At 35.3% G+C, this 17,401-nt stretch overlaps 1 protein-coding gene across 1 annotated transcript in view; it reads left to right on the top strand.

Annotated features, from left to right (window-relative positions):
• LOC124622169 (nose resistant to fluoxetine protein 6-like) overlaps window positions 1–17,401 on the top strand; it is a 322,977-nt gene that overhangs the window by 279,206 nt on the left and 26,370 nt on the right. Inside the window, exons 6-10 of the mRNA XM_047147813.1 lie at window positions 1,970–2,052; window positions 2,136–2,329; window positions 5,509–5,669; window positions 8,105–8,273; window positions 10,592–10,785. Coding sequence (XP_047003769.1) covers window positions 1,970–2,052; window positions 2,136–2,329; window positions 5,509–5,669; window positions 8,105–8,273; window positions 10,592–10,785 — 801 coding nt within the window. The remainder of the gene's footprint in view (window positions 1–1,969; window positions 2,053–2,135; window positions 2,330–5,508; window positions 5,670–8,104; window positions 8,274–10,591; window positions 10,786–17,401) is intronic.

A 17,401-nucleotide genomic window follows, 5' to 3' on the forward strand; every position in this document is an offset into this window, starting at 1 on the left:
TTTTATGTCATTTTCTCATTTCTTCTAATTTATTCAGTTTCTTAATTAGGGACTTACTTGTGCAACCAAGTGTATTATCTGGTTCAGAAAAATTAGGGCAACAGAAGCATAACATCAGATCTGGGAATTAAATAAGCACAGACATTCAAATAATGAAAGCAATTTCAGGTAAGTCAAAACATAAGTTATGAATTTAATATTTCAGTTAACATCTTTCAACAGAAAGAAAACTGATTAGTTGAAAGAGTAAAATTAGGGCTTTTGATTGAGCTATGTGACTTTGGAAATAAACATTGATTAGCTCATGGCATTTTTACAATCACAAGAATGGGAACAAAGTCAGTTACTGATTTATATAAATCAGTAACATAGATCAGCACCACTTAAATGCAGTAGGGAATATTAATTTTTTATTGGAATATAGCCCAAAATAAGAATTCCAATATTTTCTTTGGCTGTGGAATGGTAACTAGCAATATATTGTAGAAAAGAAGGAAAAAATTTAGCTAAGGAGTAGAATGGTAGCAAACAGCTCCCCCTTGAGGAATCAATATGATCACATGCAATTAGTGTGGCTTCTATTACAAAGGCAGAACAGAGAGATTGATACATGCCATACTTAGACACCCCCACAGAAGCTGCAAGCTGCAAAAGACAAACTCCACCTTGTGCAGCACTGTTAGGGAACCAGATATAGTTATCTAGTAGATGCAGAAACACAACACACTGCACACAACAGGCAGAAACTATAACAGCCTTTAAGTTATTTTATATATTTACTGCTAGCATTAATTTCTTTTCTGACCATAAATTTATTGGTATTGTGTTTTTACCACTATGCGCAACATTTTTGTTAGTTATGCTACAGAGTGGGATAATAAAACCAAAGTCACAAAAATAAATAGAGAACTATGTGGTAACAAAAGATGTGTCTTTCCTGAGTTTAATTAATTACAGTCCTCCCCTATCTATGACAACTTTGTACTTTGCTGCACACACTTTCTCATTATGAAATCAAACACTAAGTATTTTCTATCTTTGGTAATTTGTACCCACTCTTAAACTTTCAAGACAAAGTCACATAAAATTTCTCACAAACATCCTTCAAAACAGATACCGTGAGACGCTATTGAATCAGTTAAAAGCTTTTGTTCCACACCTCACCTCTTTCCTGCAAGGCCAACGGGACACCCATGAGTTACTGAAACATTACTTGTTATCATCATATTCCCTTCCCCACTTCATCAACTTATAATGTATCTCAAAATTTCCAGTAAAAACTGCTGTTGGTTGGTTGCTTTCAAATTATTATCAGCAGTTGTCTAGGATTGATGGCACTCTCCCTCCTCAGCATCAACTTGTCCATCCATCACTGAGCACACCAGTGACAAAGCCCATGCTCATATGTGCATTTTTTCTGCAATATATGACAGTTTTCCTATGCTTAACTCTGCTTTCCAAACAAATCAACTCATGTGAGTATTGTGTGGCTGGAAAAGATTGTATAAAGTATTGTTTTGTATAATTGTAACATAAATACATTGTATTCAGTGTGATCAAAAAATGCAGGCTTTCACAGCCAGCAGTAACTTCATTTAGAATTTCCATACTGGCAGGCCATGGGCAATAGGCAAAACTTTCCCCTAACATTTCATCTCCAGTTGCGGGAGAGGATATCCCACACAGCTGGAGATGAAATTTAGGGAAATTGTTAGATATTGACCACAGCCTGTCAGCCCAGAAGTTTTAAGTGAAGTGCATTTCAGGTATTCCTCTTATGCAAAACTTTTCCCTAATGTTTCATCTCCAGCTGTGGGAGAGGATATCCCCCAGAGCTGGAGATGAAATGTTAGGGAAATTGTTAGATTTTGACCACAGCCTGTTAGACCAGAAGTTTTAAGTGAAGTGCATTTCAGGTATTCCTCTTATATTCAAAATTTGACTTATAACACTTTTATCATGTTTACAGATCAGCTCTTGTATCAGTTGGGATAATAGCAATTATAGCCACTCTGAGAGATATGTCTGAGACTCCTAAACCTGAAAACCAGGGTGAGTTACATAAATATCATAATATATTTGATCAAAATTTGTGCTTCAAAATCAACTGTTTTAGATGCCTTCTACTGCTGCAGGTAATGGTTGGACATTGGTCGAGAGCTTCTCCCTGTATCGTACTTGGGCAGAACTGACTGGCGCTTTGTCACTTGACAGAAATATCGTATGCATCTTTGGTCTGAGAGCACTGTTGGCAATTGTCCTATACATTGAGCATGCCATCATTCCACTGGCTCGAATGCCATACATAAACAGGGTGGATTTTCTAGAGGTAAGGACACAAATATTATAAATTTAACATAGTAAGGAAGAATTCATTATAGTACTACATCAAAAATGTATTTATTTACTGCATTTATTCATTGAAAGGCATCATTATACAATAATATGTAGATGTACTTTTAGTATCAGTAAACACCTTATTATGTTTATTACATTTCCTCCATATCAGTATTACACTCTTCTTTCAAATCAGTGAACCTAGTATTGGGAGTAAACAACACTGGAAATTACAACACAATACAAAACTGAAATACCAACACTTAGAAAAATTTCTCCTCTTAATACCACAGGGCATTATAATTTAAATGAAAATCTTGATATTTATCATATTCCAGGATCCTTCACATTAACAGTAAAAACGTCTGAGATGTTTGGCCATGCCACATTCCTCTTCAAAATTCTGAAATGTGATTTTTCAATACTTCTGCTGGAATCTTCATCAAGATTGTGCTGATGGTAGAACACTGAATGGGGCAGTTATCTATAATGAATTACTATCTGAATAAAGCTGCATTAACATCCAGTCAGATTGGTGTTTTTCATGTATTATAATGTTGTTCTACCAAGAACCGATGGAAGATTCTGTTAACATGATCTAGTCAGGTCTTGATGACATTTGGAAATGGTGCAAAGTCAGGCAACTTGCTTCAGCTCTACAGAAATATAAAATGGTGCACTTGACAAAACACAGAAAAGTAGTATCCTATAACTACAGTATCAATGCCATACCATATTCATATCAGCACATAAGTTTAAGAATTCATAGGGACCTGATGATGCTTTGCACAATCTACTACAAGATCGACTTTATACGAATTCTTATTGTACACTTCTGTAAAACTAATATGTTTTTGATGAAGAATATGGCACAGGACAGTATTGAGTGAATGATTCACTTGCTGGGGCAACATTATTTTATTACTCATCTGAATGTCTACTAACTTCACACAGAGTGTCATCCATTGTGTGCTCATGTATCTCTACTTCCATTACCTGTAAATACTTTAGAACTAAAGGAGACCACTCAATAGAAAGCAGACTCATTGAGTTGTCGATAGGCACAAACAAAACAAGAAAAACCTGGTAGCTTTCGGTGTTATCCTTTGACGAGATGGAGTACAAACATGCCAATACTACTCCAACAGCTTGCTCTTCATGCAGGGCAGCCTTCATTTCACAAATTGGAAAACAGTTTCTTGAGGCTAACATGTGCAGTGCTCTGAAAAGTAGGTTGATTTTGTAGGCTGTTACTGTTCCCATTCACCATGTTCCCACAAAATATGCCTGTCGTGCAGTGTAGCCTATACACCAGAGGCTGAAAAACAATGGTTTTTCCTGTATCTTCACTTCTGTTGGAGGTAGGAGGTTATAAATCCCACAGTGTTGATAGTCATAAGGCTTGCTATTTCTATGCCAAATTAGTTTGCAATCGATCCAGGAGTTTGGGAGGAAGATGTACAAACACATTTACATCAGGTTTTGGCAGGTACTAAAAATTTCACCTCCTTAAGGGCAGTGATTCTGTCACATCATTTTATAGTATGAGTGTTTGTAAAATTAATGATTAAATTGTTTGCTGTAAACCAGGTGTAAGCTTGTTTCATTTCTTCCCTGGATATGTCTGGTATGAAAGTATTTGAGTCCTTTATCAATTTATTATTGTCATCAACAAACAACACAGTTTTTGAAGACTGCTACAAGGTCCTCACAAAATCATTTATGTAGAATAGTAGTAGACCAAGCACCATATTTAATGTTTCTCCTCTTTGAATTTAGTATTACAGCTGTCATGTCATTTGTTCATGTGACAATCTCTTTTCTATGGCTAAGATGTGACAACATCAGCACAAGCAGAATGCCTTAAACACTACAAGTATTTCTCTAGTAAGATTTTATTATCCACACCATCATAGGTTTTGGTGAGATTACATAAAATGTCAGCAGAGTAATTTTTCTTATTCAATGCTACCACAACTTGAGTTGATGAGATCATATATTGCTTTCTTAGTAGAGAAGCCTTTACAGAAGCCAAACAGAGGTAATGTTCTACCTACTCAACATATTTTTAGGATTCTAAGATGAGGGAGATGAGTCCAGAATTAGAGTTAACTCGCTTATCTCCATGTGTCTGTTTGCATGTGTGTTTGCTATTTTTTATCACACAGTGACAGTACTAGTTCTTCAATTTATTATTATCAGCCAACATCTATTTTAATTATGTAGACCTTTGTAACATTTGAAATTAATTAATCAGCTCAATGAAACACTGTTTTATAATCCAGTCCAAATTTGCAAAGTCACTTTCTTTTCTTTTTTTTTCTTCAAAGTGCACAACAACTAGGTTGAGAAAAGCTCCAAATCTTGGTGATTAAAAACTGTATTCAATGAAATTATGCTGAAATTGTCAGTAGCATTTTGTGAGAAAAATATGGCATATTAAACAGTATGAATTTCTTTACATCAACTTGCTCATATAGTTAATGCATAACACATTGACTTGTGAGACTGGGAGGGGACTCAGAGCCCGATCAAATCCATAAGGTGGATTAACAACCATGGGCTAGTACACCAGCCAGCATGAATGTTGTTTTTAGGTGGTTTCCAATGCTCATTTAGGCAGCTCTTGGGCTGATCCCAAATTTCTGCCTCAGAAAAGGCAACAAGCAAACAGTTAAAATACAAAAAAACACAGAACAAATTGTACAGGATTCACAAACAGGTGGCATTCATGATGTCCCTCCCTTAAATACCTTGATGACTGAGGAATCAGGAAGGGCATCCATCAACAGAGTTAAATAACAAAATAAAGTCTGTCAAATCCTGAAAAAGCAGACCCCTTACTAGATGGAATAAATGCTAGGGAAAAGATGAGTTCTTTTATGTTATTTACATGATGATCAATTAGCAATTTTTCATTGCAACACTGTACTCTTCCTTCAAATAAGCTGCTTAGTAAGCAGTGCTTATTATGAAATGTTTTATTCTGTGATATATGGCATAGTATGTTTAAGACTCATGTTCATTGACTTTAGTCTGTATGACAGTAATGATGCATGAAAACAAACAAAATAATATAAAATTTTCGTTGCTCATGGCCAGAGATGTCTAACTGTATAACTTATCATCATTATACAAATACAATTTCAAAACAAATCTTTTTCCTTACAGCAAATGAAGATGCCAACCACTGTTGCACTCCGAACAGGTTCCCATTGCACTGATTCTTTCTTGCTCATGAGTGGTGTTCTGGCTGCATACACACTTACAAGAGAGCTACAGAGTACAGGCAAGATAAAATGGTTGAAATGGCTAATAGGTCGGTACATAAGGTAAATCTCCTATCTCACAATGATAATCCATGATAGATTTGATTTTTTTGTACAGTTACAAAAGAATATTATTGAGATAAAGCTGACAGAAAACATTTAACCGCATAAAACATATCAGATGTACAGTCTAAACCAAAATTATCCAGGTTTGCTGCTGAATTATAGTACAAATTACATGTGCTGTTTTAATTAAGCAATTTTAGCTTCATGTGGTTTCTTCCTTTCATTAGTTTTGGGACTAATTATTTTCTCAGTTACCTGTGTTAAAATTCTTTACCATCAGATCCATATCTGTCTACATGATGGGTGCTTTCCAGTATAATGAATCCATTTATAATGAACAGGTACAGTATGGTACAGTACATCAATGATGGCCCAAACAATCTGAAAGGAGTCAAACAATAACACTACATACAATTGACATGCATATAAAAGTTCGAAGGACTCTCAAGAGAAATAAAAGTCTCTTATGAAATAACTCTCTTCTTGTGACATGTTTCTTGATTTCATGTTCAAATGCAACACCACTACTTTTTATGAGAGGTCATGTCATATAGTTAGGAGAACTTAAATAAAAGTTATCACTAGGCTTTTCACACAGTTTGGTTACAGTCAGAACTAGACATTTTATGCACTAGCACATACATGTTAACTCAGTGTAGTTTTAAAATTTCCATGTAAGAGTAGATAACAGTTATCAAATTCTAACTCTCCAATTTAATATTCTAATATTCTTTCCACAGTTCTTCATAAGAGTCTCTCTCTCTCTCTCTCTCTCTCTCTCTCTCTCTCTCTCTCTCCTCTCTACTGTAACAGCAATGGGCATTACTGTGAATAGTATTCCAGAGTAAATTCCTATGAGCAACACAGTCACATAATTATTTCCCCAGACAGTCAACACGAAGCCCTATAGATTATGTTTACATGCACAAAGAACAGTATTAATATCCAGTAAATGCTTGATACAATTTCAGCCTGATGCAGAGATCATCAGTTAAATCTAACTGCAGAAAATATATGACTGTACCCTTTCCAAACACTAAAAAATGGCATAGTTGCATGAAATCATCCATTGACATTGTCCTGACTATATAGAAACATTTTCAAAGTGTGTGGGATCTGTATCAAGTTAACAAACATGGATTGTTGAAGTTGCACAAATAACAGAAGCCTGTGCAGTCACAGAGAAATGATACAGAAATACTGAAAAATATGAAGTAGCAAAAGTTTGAAGAATCACACCAATTTGATGATAAGATCTGCTTACAAATTTCAAGAATTGGTCCTACGTGCTTAATTTATGAATTTCTAAGATACATTACATATTAATCTTTCATGAATAGTGTGAATAATACCTCCATATGAAAATATAAGCTGTCAAACTCCCATACACTGTGAATAAAATAAGAAGAATTCTTAAGACAGGAGTGGGGGACCCAATGACGTCATCAGTTATGATTGCAGTGAACATGGTGTCATTGATATTGGTCTACAGGTGAATGGAAACAAGTCACTTGGTCAGATGAATCATGTTTCTTGTTACACCAGGCCAGTGGTCATGTCTGCATACTCTGTCAGCAAAGCAAACGACTGCTCAAAATATGCACAAAACCATGGATGCAAGCTGATGGAGGCAGTATTATGCTATAGGGGACATTACCCTGGGCTTTCTCAGGACCTGTGGTAGTAAACAAAGGCACCATGGCAGATGTGGACTATGTGAATTTTATTGTGGACCATCTGCAACCCTTCATCCTTGATGTCTTTCCCGATGGTGATGGGATTTTCCAGCAAGAAAACTAAATATTCCACAAAGACAGTGGTTTTAGGAGACAACAGTTAACTCATATTTATGTCTTGGCCACAAAATTCGCCTGACCCATATCTAATGGAACACATACGAGACCCTATCAAGCACCAGCTCCGTGCCCACAAACCACCAGCCCATAATTTATGGCAGTTGTGTGACCTGTACATAGACATCTGGTGTCACATACCTACAGAATCCTACCAAGAATGTATCTAATTCTTGCCATATGAAATCACTGCTGTATTGCATTCCAACGGTGGACCAATATGCTACTGGGCAAGTGAGCATCCTGTTTTGGCTCATCAGTGTATAAAAATGAGGCAACCCAAATGGTCAAATGTTTTGTTAGGGTCATGAGAGAGTTTCACAGAAATTCTTAAAAAACCTGAATTGTCACTTAGTTGAAGGAAGATGCCAACTATTCCACAAGAACGTGCATTGAAACAAATTTGATAAATTTGGCACTTGTTGTAACTTTGGTGATTTTGTTTTATTTCATAATCATTTATGACAAGATTGGTGTATTTGTTATTGTTTGTTCTAAATTATATCACTGCTATGACATGATCTGAAACTGATGACAACATAATGTATATAACATAAAGTACTAGTACTGTTGTTCCAGGTTGACTCCAGCACTTATTGCCTTTGTTCTGGTGAGTGGCTATATAATGGATCACCTAGGAGAAGGACCTATGTGGGGAGAGGTCATAAATCAAAATTCTCAGCTCTGCAAGCAATATGGATGGAGAAACTTATTATATATGCAAAATTTCTTTGCATTTGAAGACATGGTTTGTAAACTCTGCTAAAAATTATTATAGTGTATGGACAGTGCAGCTAATAAGAAGTAATCATATAACCATAGTTTACTAAAAACTGATACAGTGCATCAGACTGCTTATTAAGAGCGCCACTAAACAAACACTAGAGGGCAATCAACAGCAACTTTAAGTTATGATCAAGAACTACAATAACCTTTCAAATGAAAGCCTTGATTGTATTTTATTTCATGTTTATTAAAGACAAATGTGAAACATCATTTCCTCAGCACAGTATCAATAATATTTAATGGAATTTGAATTATTGTCTCACATTGTGAGTGGGTACACCTTGAAAAATCACTTGTTGCTTCTGTAGCTACTCATGCACTACATTTCCCAGACTTTTCTTAGATCACAAATGTACCCCCCCCCCCCCCAAAATGCTTCTACCCCCCATAATGCTTCTTTCAGTGGTTCAGTTACATGCAAATTAGTAGGTCAGGTCTGGCAGGTAGGAAGCCACTTACATTACTTATCCTGGATCATAGCAACAATTGAATGAATGTATGATGCCAGGCAAAATCACACAACTGAACAACACCTGAAATAAAACTCCATACTGTTTACCCCTTTAAAACAAAAGTGTTTCTTGAGCATGTCTTTATGTTAGTCATTGTCAGTCCTCCATCCATGTAGTGACCCAAAATTGTTCTTTTTTATTCCAGAACAGAGTTACTTTTTTATTTTCTTATAAATCCACAGTTTACAGTTCGAAAATAATAAACAAAGTTTTTTTTCTGAAGCATTAGCACGTCAATATTTCTATATCACAGTTTGTTTATGTAAGTACCCATCCTGAAGACACTTCACTGAGCTGCAACACACCAGGGCAATATGATGTGTTAAACCAACACCATTTTTTCATACATTGATGTTGATTGTTTTTGGCAATGTTTCCACTGCTATAATATTATTTCTGTCACTATTTGGTATGTAATAATGTCACTCACAACAGAAGACATCACATTTTTAAGTTTCCTGAAAATATTTCAACAAATACTATGCCGCCATTAATAGAATATACAAACTACAGATCTGTTCATCTGTATGATAAATATGATAAATGCTGTGGTCATGTTTGCAATGCCTTTGTTTCTTTGTGTACAATTTCTGCAACATTCTTCAGACCATATGTATTTTTTTTTATTTAATGGCTTATGTAATGAACATTTGTGACAAGTTAAAATTGTGCATAGACTGGAACTTGTGCCAAAATACCTTCCTTTCGTATCCATATTATGAGAAGGAAAGTTGCCACTCACCATATAGCGGAAATGCTAAGTCGCAGATAGGCACAACAAAAAGACTTTCACACTTAAAGCTTTTGGCCAATGGCCTTTGTCAATAATAGACACACATATGTCCCCCCCCCCCCCCCCCCCCCACACACACACATACACACAGTCTCAGGCAACTGAAACCACACTTCAGTTTCTTAGAATGCAGTCACGTGTGTGAGTAGTGTTTGTGAGTGTGTGTGTGTTTGCGTATGTGTGTCTATTGCTGATGAAGGCCATTGGCCGAAAGCTCTAAGTGTGAAAGTCTTTTTCTGGTGCCTATCTGAGACTCAGCATCTCCGGTATATGATGAATGGCAACTTTCCTTCTCATTGTTACATTCCATCCTGGATTTTTCCACTGTTTCATTCCTTTTGTATCCAATGCACTACTTATTTCACTACCTGAGCATGCTTTACAGACTGATTAATAAGTGTTAACTTCAACTATCTTCCATCCACACCTTCCAAACTTCACTCCTACTCTCTGATAATGCTACAGGATCAGTTCTCTGGGGAAAAAAATTATATAGTGGGAAGTTTGACCATACTAACAGCTTAAGAATTGTGTAATTGGAAGTGTTTGGGCCTTGAAAGGTATATAGCTGTGTCTGTTTACCACAAGGTTATAACTTGTCACCAAAGTTCACATGTTGCATTACTTTTGGCTTTGAAATGTTGCTCTCACCTTGAAGTTTCACCAACCCTGTAAACCTTCCATCTCAGTGCTATCATTGTTACAGTAGGTTATAATAGTGAACACCATCATGTAAACAGACAAGTTAAATAAATCCCTTTGTGATAAATAACTAAATGATGGCTTGAGAACATATTTGCATTAGTGTCATCTTATGCCTATAGTTACTATTACGGTGTCTTAATTCACCTCAGTTTAATCGATGTAAGTACATGTAGAAAGTGGACTGCATGCATTAAACTGTTTTTCTTCACTTTTATTCGTAAATAAGTTGTAATTGTGTAGGTAAATGCTACTAACCCCTTTATATTCCAGTGTGGGCCACATACTCATCACCTGGCAATTGATATGCAACTGTCCTTATTTCTACCATTGATGCTATATTTGTTGCATATGAATGCTGCAGCTGGAGCAGTTGTTTTGTTCTCTGTTAATGCAGTATCTACATGGTTGAGGTTCAATAAAACTGTGGAGCATAACCTATCTATTGTCATATTCCACAGTGTCAAGTAAGTACCCCTGATAGTAATGAGAATATTAGAGTAAAGCTATAAAAGTTGTTATGTGTGATTAACTTTATTTAACAAATAATGAGAATTAAAATATGATGAAAATATGGGATAGCAAAAATATGAAAGAAACTGATAGAGGAAGGAGGATAATTTTGTCACAAAGTACTTGAAAACTATAACAATTATTCTGCTGGCATCATACTCTGTAATGTGACAGCCAACAACTGATTGGATCATTACTCAAGTGTTACAGTATTAATCACGCACTCTTATATGAATGGAGTCTGAATTGCATAATAGAAAGCAGAGGGTAATGGTAACAGAGTAAACCATAGTAATAAAGCTAATTCAGAGAGATCAGATATGATACCCATCAAGAATCTGCATTTGACCTGTTCTTATTCTTGATCTACATAAAGAACCTTTTAAAGACTTTGTAAAGCTCATTGAAAACTGCAATATTTGTTGGTGACATGAATATACTGTTCAAGACTGGCTGAGCTACATGCTAACAGTAGTAGAAACACAATGGTTATTAAGCATAATTAAGGAAGCAGGAGCTATTAGTTTTTTTTCTTAAAAAAGTAACAGCACTTTTATTATTAAATTAGCTTTATTTTAACTTATACACACACATCTGTTTAATGACAGTTAATTATTAATACAGTGCACATAATTAGTTTTGGAGAGCTACTGTTGCCATTCCTCATCTACGGAGGTTCTCCTACATGAGAGAATCTTTAACTGAAACTTCAGAACACGATGAGAGAATGAACAATTCACTGGGGCAGTTACATCTGTTAGTCATGAAAATTTGGAATGCAGAAAACAAATAATAATGACTTACACATTTCAGAGCAATGGCACAAAATACATTGCTGACTAGAAGATAACAAATGTTCCTGAAATTAATGTGCCTGCCATTACAGAACAGAAGCACTGTAACAAATATGTCTGAAAAGGCCATGTGAGAATCCCACTTTGGAGGGGTCTTGGTGCTTGCTTCTACTCGAGCTAGGAACATGGGGTAAAAACTTTCGATTTAGCCTGGGCCAGCAGGCATTTATGTAGGCATTCAAACATCTGTCTTACTGTACCTATGTTATAGGATATTAAACTAGGGTCAAATGAGGAACTGGAGATGGCACCCTGCTTCTCCAGTTAACCCATAAAATTCTGCCTTTCTCAGAAAAATCTCATGGTTCACGCAATCGAACGCCTTAGAAAGGTCACAAAAAATTCCAGTTGGAGACATTTTATTATTGATTGATTCAAGAATCGCATCGGTGAAAGAATATATTGCATCTTCTGTTGAGATGTTTTTCTGGAAACCGAATTGACTTTTATTGAGAATATTGTATTTACTAAGATGTTCAAGAATCCTTCTGTGTACCAGTTTCTCGAGAATCTTGGAGAAACAAGTTAAGAGTGAAATAGGATGATAATTGGTTACTTTGTTTCTGTCACCCTTCTTGTACAATGGTTTCACCACTGCATATTTAAGTCTATCAGGGACAATTCCTAGTCTCACTGATTCGTTAAAGATGTGGCACAGGACTTCACAAATGAAAATGTGTGTGTGTTTCAACACTTTGATGGAAATACCATCAATACCAGTTGAGTTTTTGTTTTTCATGGCCCTTATTATCTTCTTAACTTTCTCAACAGTGACAGGAGGCATGCTAATCTGGGGTGTTACACTAAGTCCACTTCTTTGTAAAAGATTCAGAGCCTCATTTATAGATCCATTACACCCTATTTTATCTGCTGCAGTCAAAAAATGCTTGTTGAAAATTTTTGCAACATCTTCACCTTTATCAATGATATTCCCATTATGTCTAACTTCAATATTTTCTGCATCATTTGAGTAGCTACCAGTTTCTCTTTTAATAATACCCCAGATGGTTTTTATTTTATTGCCAGAATTATCTATTTCTGATTTGATGAACATACTTTTTGCCTATATCAGAAGTTCATTTAAGATATTGCAGTACCTTTTATAATGAGCTCTTATTTCAGGATCATTAGTATTTCTGAGAGAAACATAAAGCAGTCTTTTAGTCCTACATGATGTTTTTATTCCTTTTGTGAGCCACTGTTTGCTGGTATGGCCCTGGTACTTGTTCTTTGCAGTTCTTAGAGGGAGAACAGCTTCAAAGTGGCACATAAATTCATTTATAAATAGGTTAAATTTGTCATTGACTTTCAGTGCTCTCTAAGTTGGACTCCAGTCAATGAGTTGAAGATAACTGTTGAAGATCATGAGATTTTCATTATTAATTACCCTAAATGACCTTTTACAGACTTTGTCCTTCTTGTGTGGGCATATATCATTGATAGCTAGCAATTGGCCATCAAGGTCTGAAAGACCATTTGTGGCTTGTTTTACTGTTGCATTGGTGTTTCTATTCTCATCAATGAAAATATTATCTATAAGACCTGAACAGTAGTTCGTAGCCCTTGTGGGGAAGTCTACCATGGGTGTGAGGTTGTATGAGTTCATTATATGTAGCAGGTCAGCTCTACTACTATCATAATCTAGAAAGTTAATGTTAAAGTCCCCTAAGACTACAGTATTTTTATTTTTTGAATATATACGGGATAGAAGAGATTCGAGTTGCTTAAAGAACATACATTGCTTCCCTGGTGGGGCCCTATACACTGTTACTACAATGAGTGACAGGGTCTTGGTGCTAATTTCTATACCACAAGCTTCAAAATGCTGATCAAAACAGTATTCTGTGAGCTCTAGAGATCTATACATTATATTCTTTTTTACATGTATAATTACACCACCCTTCTGCACACTGTTTCTACAAAAGTGAGAGGCAATATGATAGCCATCTAGATTCAGCATATTGATACCCTCCTTTACATGGTGTTCGGTAAAACAAAGGATATCGGCATTATCAATAGTATTACTGTCACTAATATTCTTTGTCAACAGTTCTAGTTTACTTCTTAGCCCCCTTATATTTTGATGGAAAATACACAGTTTGTCACATTTAGTATTGACTTTTTGAGGAAGTGAGTTGCTAGGTTTCAAGACGGGTGAGTTTTTGCACATGCTCATTAGATAATTGGTCTTTTGCTGAGTGTCATTTCTAACTGACTTACCTAAGTCATGGTTTTCCCCTTTTTGTTGCAAAACCATAAAAAATCTTGATTTCGTAGAGCAGGTTTTCTAGGCCTCAAGCTCCTCTTTTGATTGTAGACTGCTGCAGGCCTTGGTGACACTACAGTAGTTTTAATGGAACACTGTGATCTAATTGTTGATCCTGCTGCAGTTAATATTTCAGGTGCTGTAGTTAGCTGGCTGCAGTTAGCTGGCTCCGGAAGAGTTATAATATCAAATCAGTCATGAGGCCTCCAACTAAAATGTGCCATCTCATAAGGCCTATGAAAGATTACACACATCTCAGAGCTCCCAACATTTACAGAATGCTGTATGAGTGCAGACAGTATTATGCCAGGTAAACCATGTACAAAGTGGAAGAGCATTGGATTGAACAGGAGAGATGTTTGTGACAAAGCTATCCAGGGAATTCAGTGGTACCTGAACATGCTTTAGAAAATGAACATAAAATTGTATCTGTTGACACCTCATCACAGGGGCTACTGGTTTCTGGGATAGCATAATAACAGAAGCTGTAGAAATCAAAATACATAATAATACCTTCAATAAAGGCAGTGGCTTGCAGCTGAGTACAGCATGGAACCAGGCAATCACAAAGTTAAAGTGGGCACAGCAGACACAAGATGAAAACGTGTATGTATATAGTGATGGACTGTGCATCAATGACATGATGCCCAAGAATGTGGCTGTATAAGGTCAAGACCAGCAGTTATACAGCAATCATTTACTGCTTGATAATGGTCAAGAAACACTCACCGAAAAAGTTGTAGATGCATAAGTGCTTTACTTAGCAGGGAGCCTGAGAAAATTTTACTCTTTACTTTGTTTTCAATTCAATTCAATTCAATTTATTAGCGTCCTTGTAGTACATCATCGAAATGATATAGGACTTGTCAATAAACATTACAATTTAAAATACATATACATGAAAATTTGTAATTGAATTTACATGTCACTTAGACATTACAATTTTAATAGAACTTTTAGAACATTAACATAAAAATACACAAGTAGTATAACAACGTACAAAAAAAAAAAAAAAAAGTTACTGATTCTCACATCAAAGATTATTTACATTCTTACATTAACAGTTTCACACTTTCATAGAAACAGCAAGTATTTAAATGTGAGCAATTACACATATTTAGTATGTCAGGGAAATATTAACTGCGCTTTTATTGTCAACGATTCACAAACTCTTCAATACTGTAAAAACTATTGCTTAATAACATGTTTTTTAATTCTCTTTTAAATATGTACAGTTTTGGTATTATTTTTAGTTCTTTGGGGAGAGCACTGTAGAGGATTTTGGGTTGGTATAGTACACTTTTGTGATACATAGCTGTTTTATGAATTTCTCTGTGAAAATCATTCCTATTCCTTGTTTCGTAGTTGTGAAATTCTCTGTTTAATGTAGAAAATTCCTCGTGTTCTTTTAAGAAACATATGCTTTCATATATGTATAAAGATGGTAGTGTCATGATTTTTAATTCTTTGAAAGCTTGCCTACAAGAGTCTCTATATCCTATACCTTTTATTATTCTGACTGCCTTCTTTTGTAGTCTAAATGAGTGTTTTGTTAGACTGATGTTCCCCCAAAACTGTACGCCGTATCTTAATAAACTGTGCATGAATGAGAAATAAACACATAACACTGTTTTAATATTACATGAGCTTTTAAGCATTCTAAGTATATAACATGTTTGACTTAATTTTTTGTTCAATGATATTACATGCTTTTCCCATCTTAAGTGTTCATCAAACCATACTCCCAAGAATTTAGTGTATGATGCTTGTTCAATCTTACACTTACCCAGTTCTACTGTAAGGTTAGTTTTTATTTTATTTGTAATATGTCTGAAGTTGATCCACGTTGTTTTTTTGGCATTCACAGTGAGTCTGTTTTCATTAAACCATCTGTCTGCTTCGTCTGTTGCTAATGTGACTTTTTCCTGTAAGTCAGCTTCACTATTTGCTTTAACAAACAAACTTGTATCATCAGCAAACAGTACTGCCTCTGCTTCAGATAGATGACTTGGTAGGTCATTGATAAATATTAAAAACAGTAATGGCCCTAATACAGATCCCTGGGGTACTCCATACAAAACTCTCTCGAATCTTGATCAATATGTCCTATCTGCCTGGCTTATCTCCACCTTCTGATACCTGTCTGACAGATATGATTCAAACCATTTGTGGGCAACTCCATGTATCCCATAGGCATATAACTTTCTAAGCAGTAACTTATGGTCGATGACATCAAAGGCCTTTGATAAGTCTAAAAACAATCCACAATTTAATTCTTTTCTGTTTATGGAATTTAGAACAAGTTGCAAAAAATTGAAGATAGCTGTTTCAGTTGATTTATTTTTACGGAAACCATTTTGCGCATTAACCAATATTCTATTCTTAATAAGAAATTTGTATAGTCTCTGATACATTATCCTTTCTATTATTTTTGAGAAACCTGACAACATTGATAAAGGCCTAAAGTTACTAACATCATATTTATCACCATTCTTGTAAAGTGGCTTTATAGTAGACATTTTAAGTTTTGATGGGAACACCCCTGTCTTAAAAGATTCATTTATAATTTCAGTGAGATGCGAGGCTATGTTTCTTGCACTTTGCTTAATGACTTTGTCAGGAATCCCATCACACCCACATGACATTTTATTTTTTAACTTATTTATAGCATTTAGTACCTCTGAATCAGATACTGGATAAAGGAACATTGTCATGTCATTCATGGGGATTTTTACCTTGCTATTGGAATTGCATTTAGTTTTAATTAAATTTATGGCTATATTTGTAAAATGTTCATTAAATATGTTGGCAATCTGAAGTGGGTCCTTAACAGTTTTACCCCCACTTTTAATGACAAAGCTGTTATCTTTTCTTTTGTGTCTACCTATATTATTATTTATTACCTCCCAAGTTGACTTCATTTTGTTGTTACCTTTCTCAATATAGGTATCATTATCAAGCTTCTTAGCTGCAATTATTACTTTCTTGTACAGGCTTCTATAACATTTCACATGTGCTTTCAGTACTACATTCTTCCTGGCTGATTTATTTAACTTTCTGAGAGTGTCTGATGACTTTCTAATCCCCTGTGTAACCCATGTTTTGGTTTTATGTTTAGTTTTGACTCTTTTTATAGTAAAGGCAACATCGAAGCAGTGTTTGTAGCTTTCAAGAAATGAGTCAAACTTTCTGTTGACATCACCACTTGATTCACTACCCCAGTTGTTATTTTCCAGAATGTAATTAAAAATTCTTATGCTGTCATCATTTATAAATCTCCTTTCTCTGTAATTGTTATTGATAACAGGGTCCTTGTAAGATGTGACATTTAAACTCAATTTGATACCCTTGTGATCCGAGAAACCAGTGTCAATTACTTCAGTGTTATATTCACACTTGTCCTTGTTTAAAAATACTTGATCTATTATAGTTTCAGACATATTTCCGCAC

Source organism: Schistocerca americana, chromosome 7 (assembly GCF_021461395.2).
Source record: "Schistocerca americana isolate TAMUIC-IGC-003095 chromosome 7, iqSchAmer2.1, whole genome shotgun sequence".
NCBI lineage: Eukaryota > Metazoa > Arthropoda > Insecta > Orthoptera > Acrididae > Schistocerca > Schistocerca americana.